General features: G+C 35.9%; 1 protein-coding gene across 4 annotated transcripts in view; it reads left to right on the forward strand.

The window, feature by feature from the left end:
• PKN2 (protein kinase N2) overlaps window positions 1-16,633 on the forward strand; it is a 126,853-nt gene that overhangs the window by 72,149 nt on the left and 38,071 nt on the right. For 3 of the 4 annotated variants that reach the window (XM_007468502.1, XM_007468505.1, XM_007468504.1), the window contains 2 exons: window positions 13,412-13,597; window positions 14,558-14,667. In XM_007468502.1, the coding sequence (XP_007468564.1) occupies window positions 13,412-13,597; window positions 14,558-14,667 (296 nt within the window). The remainder of the gene's footprint in view (window positions 1-13,411; window positions 13,598-14,557; window positions 14,668-16,633) is intronic. The other variant, XM_007468503.1, reaches the window with a different exon arrangement.

Here is a 16,633-nt window from a genome sequence, read left to right on the forward strand (position 1 = left end):
TGGGCTGGCCAATTGCCCTCCCTCTTCTCCCACTCCTCCCAAAGGGCACCTCCTGCCTTCCTTTCCTTTTCTCCCCTCGGCCTCCTTCCTATGCCCCCAAGGACCCAGGCAACCTGGAGGGGGTTTTGAGGGCAGGGGATTGGCCTGGGAGCTCAGCAGGCTCCCTGGGCCCCAGTGGGCAGGACAATCGCCCTCCTCCCCTCACCCACTCCCAGGGTGCCCCTCCCGCCTGCCTCTCCTAATCTCCCCAGCCTCCTTCCTATGCCCCCAGGACCCATGTTGCCTGTATGGGGCTTTGGAGGTGGGGGAACCGGCCTGCCTCTCCTGATCTCCCTGGCCTCAGGAGGGCCGATCTTGTCTGGCCTCCACTTCTTCTCTCCCCTTGGTCCCCCTACGTCCTACCGGTTCAATCTGGGGTTCCTCCCATGTCCTTGGGGGTCAGAGTCCCCCACCAGTGACTGGCAGGCACCCTAGTTGTGGGAAGACGCTAACTCTGTGTCTTCCCACAATGCCATCTTGACTTCTTCCCCCTTTTCTGTATATTTTTAAATTACTTTCTTAGTGGTTACTCTAATGGTTACAGTTAACAACCTAAATTTATCACAGTAGCCTACAAAAGCTCTGCTCCTATACAGCTGTGCCTCCCCATCGTTATATTTTTGTTGACATAGATTATGTCTTTATATATTGTGTGCCCTCTATATTATATTATTCTACATTAGATTATAATCATTGTTGTCTGCATTTGTTTTTTAAGTCATACAGGAAACAAAGTTACAAATTGAAAATATAGTAATACTGGCTTTTTAGTTTACCTATATAGTTAGTTTTACTGGTGCTATTTTTTCTGTGATTTCAAGTTACTGTCCAGTGTCCTGTCATTTCAATCTGGATGACTTGTTTTAGCATTTCTTCTAGGAAGGTCTACTAGTGATAAGCTCCCTTAACTTTTGCTTATTTGGGAATCGCTTATTTTCTTCATTTTTGAAGGTTAGTTTTGCATATATAGAATTCATTGACAAGCTTTTTTCTTTCAGCATTCTAAAAATTTCCTCCCAGTCCCTCCAGACCTTTTTTTTTTTTGCGGTACGCGGGCCTCTCACTGTTGTGGCCTCTCCCATTGTGGAGCACAGGCTCCGGGCGCAGCCGCTCCGCGGCATGTGGGATCTTCCCAGACCAGGGCACGAACCCGTGTCCCCCGCATCGGCAGGCGGACTCTCAACCACTGCGCCACCAGGGAAGCCCCATCTTCATTTTTAAAGAATATTGTTGGTAGAAAACCTCTATAGGTGTTCTTTTCCTTTCAGCTCTTTAAAAATGTGATTTCATTGTCTTCTAGCTTTCCTCTTTGTGTTGGGTTGGCCAAAAGTTTTGTTTGTTTTTTTTCCATAAGATGGCTCTAGTAGCACTTAGTTGTCGTTAGCTTCATTCAAAACAGTTTTGTTAGATTGTATGTGCAGCTGTTATATCAGCCTGTATTTTAAAAAAGACTTATCAAAATTGGTGAATTTTTGTGTAGCCATTTTAATATTGAAGATGGAAGAAAAAAACAACATTTTTGGCATATTATCCTTTATTATTTCAAGAAAGGTTAAAACGCAACTGAAATGCCAGTGCAGTGTATGGAGAAGGTGCTGTGACTGATGAAACATGTCAAAAGTGGTCTGCAAAATTTCATGCTGGAGATTTCTCACTGGATGATGCTCCATGGTCAGGTAGACCAGTTGAAGTTGATAGCAATCAAATGGAGACATTAATTGAGAAGAATCAACGTTATACCACACGGGAGATACCCAACATACTCAAAGTAACCAGATAAAGTGTTGACAATCATTTGCACCAGCTTGGTTATGTGAATCGCTTTGATGTTTGGGTTCCACATAAGTTAAACAAAAAAACACCCTTCTTGACCATATTTCTGCCTGTAATTCTCTACTTAAACATAATGAAAGTGTTCCATGTTTAAAACAAATTGTGATGGGCGATGAAGAGTGGATATGTACAATAATGTGGAACAGAAGAGATCATGGGGCAAGCAAAATGAACCACTACCAACCACACCAAAGGCTAGTCTTCATCCAAAGAAGGTGATGTTGTATATATGGTAGGATTAGAAGGGAGTCCTCTATTATGAGCTCCTTCCAGAAAACTAAACGATTAATTCTAGCAAGTACTGCTCCAGTTAGACCAACTGAAAGCAGCACTTGATGAAAAGCGTCCAGAAGTAGTCAACAGAAAACACCATAATCTTCCATCAGGATAATGCAAGACCGCATGTTTCTTTGATGACCAGGCAGAAACTGTTACAGCTTGGCTGGGAAGTTCTGATTCATCTGCTGTATTCACCAGACGTTGCACCTTCATGTTTCCATTTATTTAGGTCTTCACAAAATTCTCTTAATGGAAAAAATTTCAGTTCCCAGGAAGACTGTAAAAGGTACCTGGAACAGTTCTTTGCTCAAAAAGACAAAGCATTTTGGGAAGATGGAATTATGAAGTTGCCTGAAAAATGGCAGAAGGTAGTGGAACAAAAGGGTGAATATGTTGTTCAATAAAGTTCTTGGTGAAAGTGTGAAATGTGTCTTTTATTTTTATTTAAAAACTGAAGACACTCTTTGGCCAACCCAATATTATGAGAAGTCAACTGTAGTTCCTATCAATGTTTCCCTTCATGTAATGTCCCTCATTCCCCAATTATTGAAGTAACATAGAATTACATTGAATTTTCTTCATTTTTTCTTTCTGTTCCTAAGACTGGATACGTCAGTTCAACTATCTTTAAGTTTTCTTATTCTTCTGGATGCTCAAATCTGCTGTTGAACATCTCTAGTAAACTTTTAAAATTCCAGTTAGTGTACTTTTCAACTCCAGGATTTCTATTTGGTTCTTATTTATGAATTCTGTATCTTTATTAATATTCTCTATTTGTTGAAATACCATTCTCTCTTTTTCCTTTTGGTTTCTTTTAGGTCTTTGACCACATATAAGCTTTGACCATATGTAAGACAGTGGGTATAGAGTCTTTGTCTAGTAAATCCAATGTCTTCCTGAAGGACGGTTTCTGTGAATTTCTGCTTTTCTTGTGAATTGGCCATACTCTTTATTTCTGTGCTTGCCTCATAATTTTTTATTGAAAGCTGGATATGGTGAGTATTATAATGTGTAACTGGAAGATACTCCCCTTTTCTATAATTTCTTATTGCTGTTTGAAACAGGGTGTAGTTGTTTAGTGACTTTATTTGCTAAAGACTGAATTTTTTGTCATGTGTGGTCACTGAAGTCTCCATTAAGTTAGTGGTCAACTAGTGTTTTGGCAGACTTTTTTTTTTTCTTTAATTGGAGTATAATTGCTTTACAATGTTGTGTTAGTTTCTGCTGTAAAACAAAGTGAATCAGCTATATGTATACATATATCCTCTCTCTCTTGGGCCTCCCTTCCCCCCTCCCCCCCATCCCACCCATCTAGGTCATCACAGAGCACTGAACTGAGCTTCCTGTGCTATACTGCAGGTCCCCACTAGCTATCTGTTTTACACATGGTAGTGTATTTATGTCAAACCTCATCTCCCAATTCATCCCACCTTCCCCTTCCCCCTCTGTGTCCACACGTCCATTCTCTATGTTTGCATCTTTATTTCTGCCTTGCAGAAATAGATTCATCTGTACCATTTTTCTATGTTCCACATATATGCATTAATATACGATATTTGTTTTTCTCTCTCTGACTTACTTTACTCTGTCTGACAGACTCTGGGTCCATCCACATCTCTACAAATGACCCACTTTGGTTCCTTTTGATGGCTGAGTAATATTCCATTGTATATATGTACCACATCTTTATCCATTCATCTGTTGATGGGCATTTAGGTTGTTTCTGTGTCCTGGCTATTGTAAATAGAGCTGCAATGAACATTGGGGTACATGTGTCTTTCTGAATTGTGGTTTTCTCAGGTTATATGCCCAGTAGTGGGATTGCTGGGTCATATGGTAGTTCTATTTTTAGTTTTTTAAGGGACCTCCATGCTGTTCTCCATAGTGGCTGTATCAATTTACATTCCCACCAATAATGCAAGAGGGCTCCCTTTTCTCCACACCCTCTCCAGCATTTATTGTTTGTAGATTTTTTGATGATGGCCATTCTGACCAATGTGAGGTGATACATTATTGTAGTTTTGACTTGCATTTCTCTAATAATTAGTGATGTTGAGCATCTATCTATTCATGTGCCTCTTGGCCATCTGTATGTTTTCTTTGGAGAAATGTCTATTTAGGTCTTCTGCCCATTTTTTTATTGCGTTGCTTGTTTTTCTTGATATTGAGCTGCATGAGCTGTTTGTATATTTTGGAGATTAATCCTTTGTCAGTTGCTTCATTTGCATATATTTTCTCCCATTCTGAGTGTTGTCTTTTCATCTTGTTTATGGTTTCCTTTGCTGTGCAAAAGCTTTTAAGTTTAATTAGGTCCCATTTGTTTATTTTTATTTTCATTACTCTAGGAGGTGGGTCAAAAAAGATCTTGCTGTGATTTGAGTGTTTCAAACACTTAAAAACACTTCAAAGAGTATTTTTCCTGTGTTTTCCTCTAAGAGTTTTATAGTCTCCACCCTTACATTTAGGTCTTTAATCCATTTTGAGTTTATTTTTGCATATGGTGTTAGGGAGTGTTCTAATTTCATTCTTTTACATGTAGCTGTCCAGTTTTCCCAGCACCACTTATTGAAGAGACTGTCTTTTCTCCATTGTATAGTCTTGCCTCCTTTGTCATAGATGAGGTGACCATAGGTGTGTGGGTTTATCTCTGGGCTTTCTATCCTGTTCCGTTGATCTATATTTCTGTTTCTGTACCAGTACCATACTGTCTTGATTACTATACTTGTAATATAGGCTGAAGTCAGGGAGCCTGATTCTTCCAGCTCCGTTTTTCTTTCTCAAGATTGCTTTGGCTATTCGGGGTCTTTTGTGTTTCCATACAAATTGTAAAATTGTTTGTTCTAGTTCTGGGAAAAATGCCCTTGGTAATTTGATAGGGATTGCATTGAATCTGTAGATTGCTCTGGGTAGTGTAATAATTTTCACAGTATTGATTCTTCCAATCCAAAAACATGGTATACCTCTCCATCTATTTGTATCATCTTTAATTTCTTTCATCAGTGTTTTATAGTTTTCCGAGTACAGGTCTTTTGCCTCCTTAGGTAGGTTTATTCCTAGGTATTTTATTATTTTTGTTGTGATGGTAAATGGGATTGTTTCCATAATTTCTCTTTCTGATCTTTCATTGTTAAAGTATAGGAATGCAAGAGATTTCTTGCCTTAATTTTGTATCCTGCAACTTTACCAAATTCATGGATTAGCTCTAGTTTTCTGGTGGCATCTTTAGGATTTTCTATGTATAGTATTGTGTCATCTGCAAACAGTCACAGTTTTACTTCTCTTCCAATATGTATTCCTTTTCTTCCTTTTTCTTCTCTGATTGCTGTGGCTAGGACTTCCAAATGCCTGCAAGCAGAAAGAAAATTTGCCATGTTTGCAGCTGAATTCTGTGTTTGTGTGCCAAGGCATACCTTCAACATTCACCCAGGCATTTTGTAACTCTGCCTTTGCTTGCACAGAGCTTGAAGATCCGCCAGATGTGAGAGCTTAGGGCCTTTTCAGATCTCTTCTGAGGATGTCTCCTTTTGCATCTAGCCTTCTAGTTTTCCAGTAACATGTGGAAGTATTGCAAAGCTCTTATTCCTTAAAACAGTTTACTCTCTAGCTTTTCCCCAAGACTCTAGGATGTCTATTAAACAATATAGACAACTGATATCCTTTGCTCCTGGCTTCAGTGGTTGTTTCATTTGCCTTTAAATGCCCTTCACTTAGCTATTTCTCTGTCCTGAGAGATTTCTTAGGTGAAAAAAAGGTAAACCCTTTCTGTTAGTCCTTCAGGGAGCCTTCAGAGAGGTCAAAGCAGGCATCCACAGTTCTTTGAGTATGAAGTCTTCTCTGCTCCCTCTGGCACTGGGAACCTGTACCAGGAATGCAGCCTGCTATCTTCAGGACTATCACCAAACCATTAGGGGTGGGGGGGAGGAGGGATGAAGCAAAGATAAATTAAAATTCCAGAAAGCTCTCCTACCAAGTATTCACTGCATTTTTTGATCAAGCATTTGTTTGGTTGCAGTAAACCTTTGTTTCCCAGATTTTTGTTAAAGTTGATTATAAGTAGTTTCCCGGTTTTGTTTGTTTGTTTTCCTGTGTTTCTGTGGAGAAACTGCCTTTGGAGTTTGCAACTCTACCATTTTCTTACCATTACCTACAAAGCTTTTTATGGCCCATGTGAATGTGGCATATTTTTGATACACAGGCCTCCCTCTTCTCCAGGAATCCTTAAATTATCTTATCAATATGAATGTCAGAGAGGGCTTTACCTTAAAAACAATGTCATTAAATATTTTGAGGATATGAAAGTGTTCTTCAGAATTGCATAGCATACTATCACATTTTAGTACTTTTGGGTATCATTAATCAGCTTTATATTATGGCAGACTTTTACATTCAACCTTGAAGGAGAAATTTACAGTTGAACAATGCTGTTGCCACTATTAAGATCAGTTTAAATCTGTAGTTACCAAATTGAGTTCCTAAATCTGAGGTACCCTGGGATGCCAAAATGAATTCACGAGGGTACAACAGGATATTTTAAGTTTTTGAGGGAAACACAGTATTACTTCACTTTCTACCATCACCATTAATCTACTAGCTTCAAGGTAGTTGGAGTTTCAGCATTAGGTCGAACGACATGCCTTCTGATTATGTCATATATTGATGAAGCTGGATGTTCTTGGTTTTTCCTTCACTGCTATAATGATAAATACTATGGGAAATCAATATGGAATAGAAGATAAGGGTGGCACTTTCAAATCTAATCCCAAAGTTTGATAAGTTACACAGTGCCCAGTAGATACACACATCTCATTAGGAAGTGATCATGGTTATTTAAGAATGAAATAAGATTACTTTTTTCTTTCAAATTACGTGTATTATTTTTCAAATAGTTATTAATTTGTTACAATATCTTATGAAACAGAACTGTTAGGTACATTGTTCAGACTAGAAGCACAATGAAAAAATTGAGACATTAGGGTATCATGAAACGAGAAAGCGTGGGAACCTCTGTTCTAAATTCTCCATTGTATTTTAAATATTTATTATTTAAAGCATTTATCTTATGAGGTATCACCTCACACTCATAGGAATGGCCATCATCCAAAAAATCTATAAACAGTTAATGCTGGAGAGGGTGTGGAGAAAAAGGAACCCTCCTACATTGTTGGTGGGAATGTAAACTGGTACAGCCACTATGGAGAACAGCATGGAGGTTCCTTAAAAAACTGAAAATAGAGCTACCATATGATCCAGCAATCCCACTGCTGGGCATATATCTGGAGAAAACCATAATTCAAAAGGTACATGCACCACAATATTCACTGCAGCACTATTTACAATAGCCAGGACATGGAAGGAACCTAAATGACCATCAACAGAGGAATGGTTAAAGAAGATGTGGTACATATGTACAGTGGAATATTACTCAGCCATAAAAAAGAACAAAGTAATGCCATTTGCAGTGACATGGATGGACCTAGAGATTGTTATATTGAGTGAAGTAAATCAGACAGAGAAAGACAAATATGATATTGCTTATATGAGGAATCTAAACAAAGGGTACAAATGAACTTATCTACCAAACAGAAATAGAGTTACAGATGTAGAAAACAAACTTATGATTACTGGGGGAAAGGGAGAGTAGGGATAAATTGGCAGATTGGGACTGACATATACACACTACTGTATATAAAATAGATAACTAATAAGGACCTACTGTATAGCACAGGGAACTCTACTCGGTACTCTATAATGGCCTATATGGGAAAAGAATCCAAAAAGAATGGATGTATGTATATGTATAGCTGATTCATTTTGTTGTACACCTGAAATTAACACAACATTTTAAATCAACTGTACTCCAATTAAAAAAATAAGTAAATAAAATAAAATAAAGCATTTATGTTTGCAGCCACATCTTCTATAACTCCTACCATGAATCTTCTATTACAATTAATCTGGTTAGTGCAGAGTGCCTATTTAATGTCTTTGACTTATTATCCATTTTCTTACTGTTTTTTTTTTAATCAAAACTGGGATATAGACCTATGAAGACCTTGTCATCTACCTACATGTAATCTTAACCCCTATCACGAGATACTTTATACACTCAGTAGATATTTGGTAAATGTCACTTGATAATAAGGCAGGGACTGTACATCTAAGTTTCACCATCTTATGGCTCAGGGCTGAACATATTTTTAATATTCAAGAATTTCAGAATGATCCATTGGTTAAAATATGGTTGTTAAATAGTATTTTTAGAAAAGTAATAAAGCCGCATTTTGGAAAATCAGCTGATATGGCTGGGGAATATTTTTCTTTTTTTTTTTTGTTGGTTGCTGTTCTATAAAATTTTTTAAATTCTTTCCCTGTTCTTCATTCCCTTAATGAACTTTACTCATAGTGATGTAAATCACCAGTCTAAAAGGAAGTATCTTATAATTCTTAAGATATTTTGGTGTTTTAAAAAATTCCTTTATCTACCAGACCTTGAAGTAAATATGGAGTTAACTAGGAAGAGAAATAGTAGTGGTATTAATAAAGGATTAGACATGGTAAAGGATTAGCATAGATAAGTAGTAGGAGTATTTACTGGCCTCAGTTTTTACTGTATGCTATTATTTGTGGTTTATCTCATTTATACTCTGGTTTCTTTCGTGGTTGTATGATTATAATACTAAAATTTGCAAATTACTTTGATATAAAGTATAATTTAATTTTTAGTCCAAATTTTGAGACATTTACTAGTTTTTATAAAAGAAGATTCCTCAGAATTAAAGTTAATTGTACAAGATGAAATACTGAATTAGTAAAATTGATATAAAACAGTTTTTCCAGAAAGTTAAAAGAAATAAAAAACTATTTACTTGTTCTAATGGAATTTTAGCTATTGCTTATGAATACAAACATTTATTTTTTGGATTTGCTTGTTTTTAAAATTTCATATTATGGGTCATAAAAGTAAAATATGTAATTTTAAGCCACTTCTTATATGGTTATATGCAATAGCAATTGTGTCACCTCATAAAAGAAACTTCTAGATACTTAATAAAGATCTTAAATCCCTCCAGGTTTTATTCTAAATGAAAGCAGGTGTTGAACATTGTCATCTCCTAATACATTGAAATTACTAAAATATTTAATAAGCTACCAGGGTTTGAAGTAGTAACCAGATGTTTACAGTTTTCCCAGGATGACTTGTACATCTGATAATTTACAGTGGAAATGAACTAAGTTTGCTACCTTAACAACAACAAAAAAGCAAATAAAACACACAGACACAAGTTGTTTCTTTTGAACCAGAATTGAAATGATTTCCGTTATACTTAATCTGCCTTAATATTTTACAGTAAGATAAAATTTCCATAGCCTAACCAAACATAAGATTGAAGTTTCCCCTCATGCTTAGAATCTTTATTGGGACATAATTTCTACACTATAGTATATAAATTTTCACCGATTTTTAGGAAATCGGAAATACATATACTTGAGCCACCATTATCAATATCCAGTTTTTAGAACAGTTTTATTGCACATATTTAAAGTGTATAATTTGACAAGTTTTGCCATCTATTTAAAGTCTTGAAACTATCATCACAATCAAGATAATTATATCCATCATCCCCAAAAGTATCCTCATGTGCCTCTTACTGTAATCTCTCTTTCTTGCTCTTCTCATGCTTTCCTTCCCCACATCTGTCCCCAGGCAATCACTGGCCTGTTTCTGTCACTAGATATTAGTTTTCACTTTGTAGAATTTTATATAAATTGAATCATACAGTGCATACTCTTTTTTTTTGTTGCGGGTGGGAATCTGGCCATTTCACTCTGAATAATTCTTTTGATATTTGTCTATGTTGCATGTATCAGTAGTTCTTTTCTGTTTATTATTGGTAGTATTCAATTGTGTGAATATACCATAACTAGTTTATCCATTCACCTGTTATTTTACTTGGCTTGTTTCCATTTTGTACTTTTTTCAAATATAGCTGCTAATAAGATCCCTGTATAGTTTTTGTGTAAACATAGATTTCACTTCACTGGGATAAATACTTAGGAATTGTGTGGATGGATCACATGGTAATTTGCTGATAATGGGTTCTTTATCCATTTTTATATTTGAAAAAGCTTCATTTTTGAAAGAAATTTTCAGTAGGCTTAGAATTTTAAGTTCATGGTTTGTTTCCTCAGTACTTTAAAGATATTGCTTCTCTGTCTTGCTTTCATTGTTTCTAATGAGAAATCTGCTGCTGTCCTAATCTTATATGTAGATGTTATTTTTTCTGGCTGCTTTTAATACTTTCTCTTATTGTTTGTTTTGAGAAATTTGATTATGTTATGCTTTAGTGTAATTTACTTATTTTTCTTTTGCTCGATGTTCATTGAACTTCTTGGATACTTCTTGGGTTCATAGTTTTCACTACGTTAGGCAATTTTTCAGTCATTTTTTCAAATATATTTTCTGTTCCCTATCCTCTTTGCTTTTCATCAGGGACTTCAAATACACATGTATTAGGCCACTAGAAGTTAAACTCACAGCTCACATATGTGCTGGCTTTTTGTTCTTGTTTTTGCCCTCCAAGTCTTTGCTTTCTGTCTTCTATTTTTGATCATTTCTATTGCACTAGCTTCAAGTTCAGTAGCCTCTACTTTTGCAATGTGTAATGTGCCACCAATCCCATCCAGTTTTGGGGTTTTAAAAAAAAATCTCAATGTTATTTTCATCTCTAGAAATTTGTTTTGTGTTTTTCTGACTTCTTCAGTGTCCCTATTCAACTTTTTGAACAGATGGAATATATTTATAATAACTGTGTGAATGTGTGCTAATCCTAACATTTATATCAGTTTTGTATTGGTTTTCATTTGATTTTATTTTTTTAATGGGTCCCACTTTTCTGTTTCTTTGCTTCCCTGGTGTGATAGGCAGAATATTAAGAATGACCCCCAGAATCCCTCCCCCATGAATATGATGGGGTATCACTTCTGTGATAATATTACATTATATGGCAAAGGAGATTTTTGCATATGTAATTTAGGTTACTAATCAGTTGACTTTGAGCTATCGTAAAGGACAGTTATCTGGGTTGGCTTAATAAAATCACATGAGCCCCTTAAAAGTAGAAAATTTTCTCTGGCCAGTGGCAGAAGGGGAAGTCAGATATGAATCATAAAAAGGGTTTTTTTGTTTGTTTGTTTGTTTGTTTTTGTTTTTTTTTTTTTTTCCTTGCGTTATGCGGGCCTCTCACTGTTGTGGCCTCTCCCATTTGCGGAGCACAGGCTCCGGACGCGCAGGCTCAGTGGCCATGGCTCACGGGCCCAGCCGCTCCGCGGCATGTGGGATCTTCCCGAAACGGGGCACGAACCCGCGTCTCCTGCATCGGCAGGCGGACTCTCAAGCACTGCGCCACCAGGGAAGCCCATAAAAAGGGTTTTATGTGCCATTGCTGGCATAGACATGGGGGGGGTCACATGACGAGGGATGCAGGTCAGCTCTAGAACTTGAAAACAGCCCCTGGCTGTCAGCCAGCAAGGAAATAGGATCCCTATTCTTACAGCTGCAGGAAACTAGATTCTGCCAATACCCTGAATGAGCTTAGTAGCAGGTTCTTCTTTAGAACTTCCAGGTAAGAGCCTAGCCTGGCAGACACAATGATTTCAGCCTTATGAGATCTTTGACAGAGAGTGCAGACCAGCCCACTCAAACTCTGGCCTACAAAACTGTTAGATAATAAATGAGTGTTGTTTTAAGCCACTACATTTGTGATAATTGGTAATGCAGCAATAGAAAACAAATAGACCTGATAATCTCTGATTAAATGTCAGACATTTGGAATTTTAGCTTGTTAGGTGCTGGGTATTTTTGTATTCCTACAAATATTACAAATATTTTTGAGCTTTGTTCTGGGTCATAGTTAGGTTACTTGGAAACAGTTTGATCTTTTGGGTAATGCTTTTAAGATTTGTTATGTGGGACTAGAGCATCATTTAGTCTAAGGGTAATTATTCTCTACTCCTGGGGCAAGACTGAATAAATACTTGGTCTGGAGAACCTTCTGCACATCTCAGGGATTCTGTCTCTGGACAGCTGTATTTTTTCCTTTACTCTGCCTGTGAAATCTCGCCACCTCAGTCAGTTCAGCCTCAATACTCTCAGTTCTGTCTCCTTAACTCAGGTAGTCCACTTGGCTTCACCTGAGTTTTCCTTCCCTGTGCTGTGTCCTAGATATTCTCAAGGCAGTAAGCAATCTTAGGACTCTTCTCTCAGGGATCACTGTTCTTCATTGCCTGATGTCCCTTTCCTTTAACACTGTTTTTTTCATATTTTTTGTCTGATTTTTTTTTTTTTGGTTGAGTTGAGATTAAATACAGACTTTTTTACTGTGTTCAAAGAGTCCTTTCGTTACTTTTAAATAATTAAAAAATTAAGTTTTAATTATTTAAGTTGAATGGGACAGCTTTTACCGGGAAATACTCTTTCTAAAGTGCTATACTATGGGCAGTATCTAAAATTTTAATACTGAGGCACCATTTTAAATTTTAATACACTAAGTCTAGCCCAAATGATGACAAAACCATATCTCCAGATGCCTAAGCTCACAGTTCCTCATTTTCATTTGAACACTTTTAGTATGTATTTGCCTAAGGAAATTATAATTACTTTATGCTTAGACAATTATAGCCCATAATTATTTGACTAGCTAAACTATTAAAGTGAGAAGATAATGTTATTTTACATCTCAAATAGAACAGAACTCCATCTACTTATGCCAAAAAAAAAACCCCTATAGTCCTTTTCTGTGTTAACTATATAACTATTAAACACAACTGTTATTTACATTGTCAGATTTCCTTGTTTCTAATTTCTTTATGTTTCTTTTAGTAGGCATATTATTTAGTTTTATGTTTCCCCTCCCACATGTTTTATCCACATAATTCTGTAATTTTTCCATGGAATTATAGAAATGAGTATTCAGATACACAAGAACTTTAAGTAACTAGTTTTGTTCTATGCCCAACAGCTTTTGGCTGGTGCTGTTCTTTCTATACATTTTTTTATAGTTGTTTTAATTAATTAAGAATTTTTAATAGGTTTCTCTAAGTAAAGCAGTAAAGATGATAGTTACCTCGAAGATGCTCTGGAAGAAGAGATTTTGTTATTTTAGCAGATATTTTTCCCCCCTATTTCTGAATAGGTAACAACGACATAATTTTATATGTTGAGTATTGATGTTTTCTTATTTGTTATTTGTTCATGCTACAGGTACTTTGGAAGTTCGTCTAATGGGCTGTCAAGATATCCTAGAGAATGTCCCTGGACGGTCAAAAGCAGCATCGGTTGCACTACCTGGTTGGAGTCCAAGTGAAACCAGATCATCTTTCATGAGCAGAACAAGTAAAAGTAAAAGTGGAAGTAGTCGAAATCTCCTAAAAACCGATGACTTATCCAGTTCAGTAATCAGATTTTTTTATCAATCATGTAACAAATTAAAGGGCCTATATAAAGGGCTGAGCAGTGGGGACAGAGAAGAGTGAGACGAGTTAGAGTTGGACAACAAACTTTAAAATTATGATTTCCATAATTTAAATTTAAAATATCAAAAGCTATAATGACAGGAAAATTTAAAAGGCTACAAAATTTACCCTGCTGAAAATATGTTAGAAAACTGAATGACATATAACATTAATTCTTTTGGAATAATGAAATATTGAATATCACTCTTTATGTCAAACTCTTTGTGTCACATCTTGATTCTTTTAATGGTATAATGACACCTCTAAACTAACGTTGAAGTTTTGATAACTAACCACTGAACTAAACATGTTTAACTAGGACTGTGCCCCAGAAGTAAACTGAAATGGGGCAGTGGGTAAAGGTGGTAAAGTAAAATGGGAGAGGTTTATGAAGTACTTTGGAGACACTCTAAGGTAATCATAAACTATGATGTAATTATACAACTGGTGGAAAAGGCATGTGACAATTCAACCTAGTATACTATGTCTGTGCTTTCCTGTATCTAGAGAGAGACTTTAGGAAAAATGTGAAAATAAAAATTGTTTAAGGTAACAACATTAATAAATAGCAAAACTGGATGACTGATATTGATATATAAATATACATACACACGTGACAAACAATTACTGGTCACCTGTTAGTCCTTTTCAGTTACATTTTAATATAAACGAAATAGCGATTACTATTTGTGTTTTTGTGAAACACAAAGGATAACTTGGGAGTGTCTAGTGGGAGTGTATATATAAAACTAGTCATTTAAGATTCAAAAGCTTCAGTAGTGAGTAAGAAAAACTTATTTTCAAAGGATCATAAGACTTTTGTTGATATTAAACAGTGGCATTTCTATTTTAAAGGTTTTAAAATATTTAAGCAAGTTTTAAATTGTAATTACAGATGATGTCTGTGCAGTTTTGAAGCTAGATAATACTGTGGTTGGCCAAACTAGCTGGAAACCCATTTCCAATCAGTCGTGGGACCAGAAGTTTACACTGGAACTAGACAGGGTAAGATGAGAAACTTTTTACTTGAATTTTCATTATATTTATAATTCATTTTTAATGTAAATTTTATGTTTTATAAGACTTTGGTAAGTTTTATTCTTAACAGCGTATAAGAAGGACCTAGGTATTTTTGACATTTCTTATCTGATGAGGTATACATAAATCTACCTTATCAGATTGCTGCAGGAGTTTTCATTTGTGCAGTGATTTGAAAATGTACACTTTGTACTACCCTGAAAGATCAGCAATCAGGTGACATCTAATATTGAAATTTTTTTTATTTTAATAGTGTGCTCTCTGACAACTAAGGTGATTCTTCTGACTCACCACTTGTTGGTTATATTATCAAAGTTGGATTTGAAGTGAGCTATTGTGCTCAGACAACCATTCCTCCATGTATCTCACTGGCTTTCATGAATAATGTGAGTGGCTAGAATGCAATCTGTAGCTGTAGAACCCAGCAGAAGTTAACTTGGTCCACAGTAGATTTAAATCCACGATGATAACTTTATTATTTAGATTCTAATCTATCTGTTGGGGTGTGGGAAGAAAATATTAAAACTTAATCATAATTTTATCTAAAAAATAACAAAGATATTAAGCTTTTTATCATTTAGTATTCAGATTGATGGTACATATGTCATTTAAAAATTACATATATGGGGGTGGTGGTGGGGGTGGAATGAATTGGGAGATTGGGATTGACATGTATACACTAATATGTATAAAATGGATGACTAATAAGAACCTGCTGTATAAAAAACTAAAATAAAATAAAATTCAAATATAAAAAAATAAAATAAAAATTACATATATTAGTGAGAGCAGTTTTACAGTGCTTAATGATGATGTGAGGTGGCAATTACTGCTCTGGCCTCTACTTTTAAAATATTTTTTCCAGTTTATTTTTTTCTGTCTCACAGCCAGTATCTTAATCAGGCCCTCATCATTGCTTTTCTTGGTTCACATACTGTGTCTGACACATAAATATTAAATGTACTTGAACAAAATGCTTAACTTTTTATGTATACCAGTTTCCTTATCTTTAATACTATCTACCTCACTGAAATGTGTGAGGATTAAATCCATGTAAAAATCTTAGGCTAGTGGTAAGAACTCAATTAATGTTGGCTACTTTTACTAAAGTAATTTACTAACTAATCTCCATGTGTCTGAGAACCAGACTGATCTTCAAAGAGTAATACTTTCATCTAGGCATTCATTCTCTAGTTTAGGATCATTCATTTAATTCATTAAAAATTATTATGAAATTATGTGTTCATTTATTCCTTGATGCATACTGTATTCCAGGCACTTCCAGGTGATAGATTAGCAACAAACAATATAAACAAGATCTCTCAAGATTTCCTTAAGGAACTTATACCTCAGTGGCTTCTCAGTATATGTCTGATTACTTGCAGACTTTTTACCATTACGTCTGAAACTGTGTATGATTTCAGTTAAAAAGATATTGAGGACATTGAATACTAGGCTGTTTATACTTGTTGGTCGTGGGGATGAGAGAGACATAATGGAAAAATTGATCTTGGGGTATGTATGAAGAATGAATTTGAGAGAATAGAGACTAAAGGCATATAAATTGGCAGGTTACTCCAGTGCTACAACTGTAAGGTGAAGAGAACTTGAAGTAAAATGTGGCAGTAGGAATAGAAAGAAAGAGATATATGTAGGAATTGCTGTAATGGAACTCTTAGGCTTAATAGTCAGGGATTTTCTGTTCTGTGTCAGGCACCATTCTAGATGCTGGTTATGATTGATCAAAATAGTCAAAGTCCCTATATTTATGGACCTTATATTCTAATGAGGGAAGACAAATAGTTAACAAGTTTTTTTTTTTAATCTTCAAGTGCAATGAAGAAAGTAAATAAAGTATTGTAAAGAAGGGGGTGGGGGGCTTCCCTGGTGGCGCAGTGCTTGAGAGTCCGCCTGCCGATGCAGGAGACGCGGG

Source organism: Lipotes vexillifer, unplaced genomic scaffold (genome assembly GCF_000442215.2).
Source record: "Lipotes vexillifer unplaced genomic scaffold, Lipotes_vexillifer_v1.1 scaffold490, whole genome shotgun sequence".
Classification (NCBI taxonomy): domain Eukaryota; kingdom Metazoa; phylum Chordata; class Mammalia; order Artiodactyla; family Lipotidae; genus Lipotes; species Lipotes vexillifer.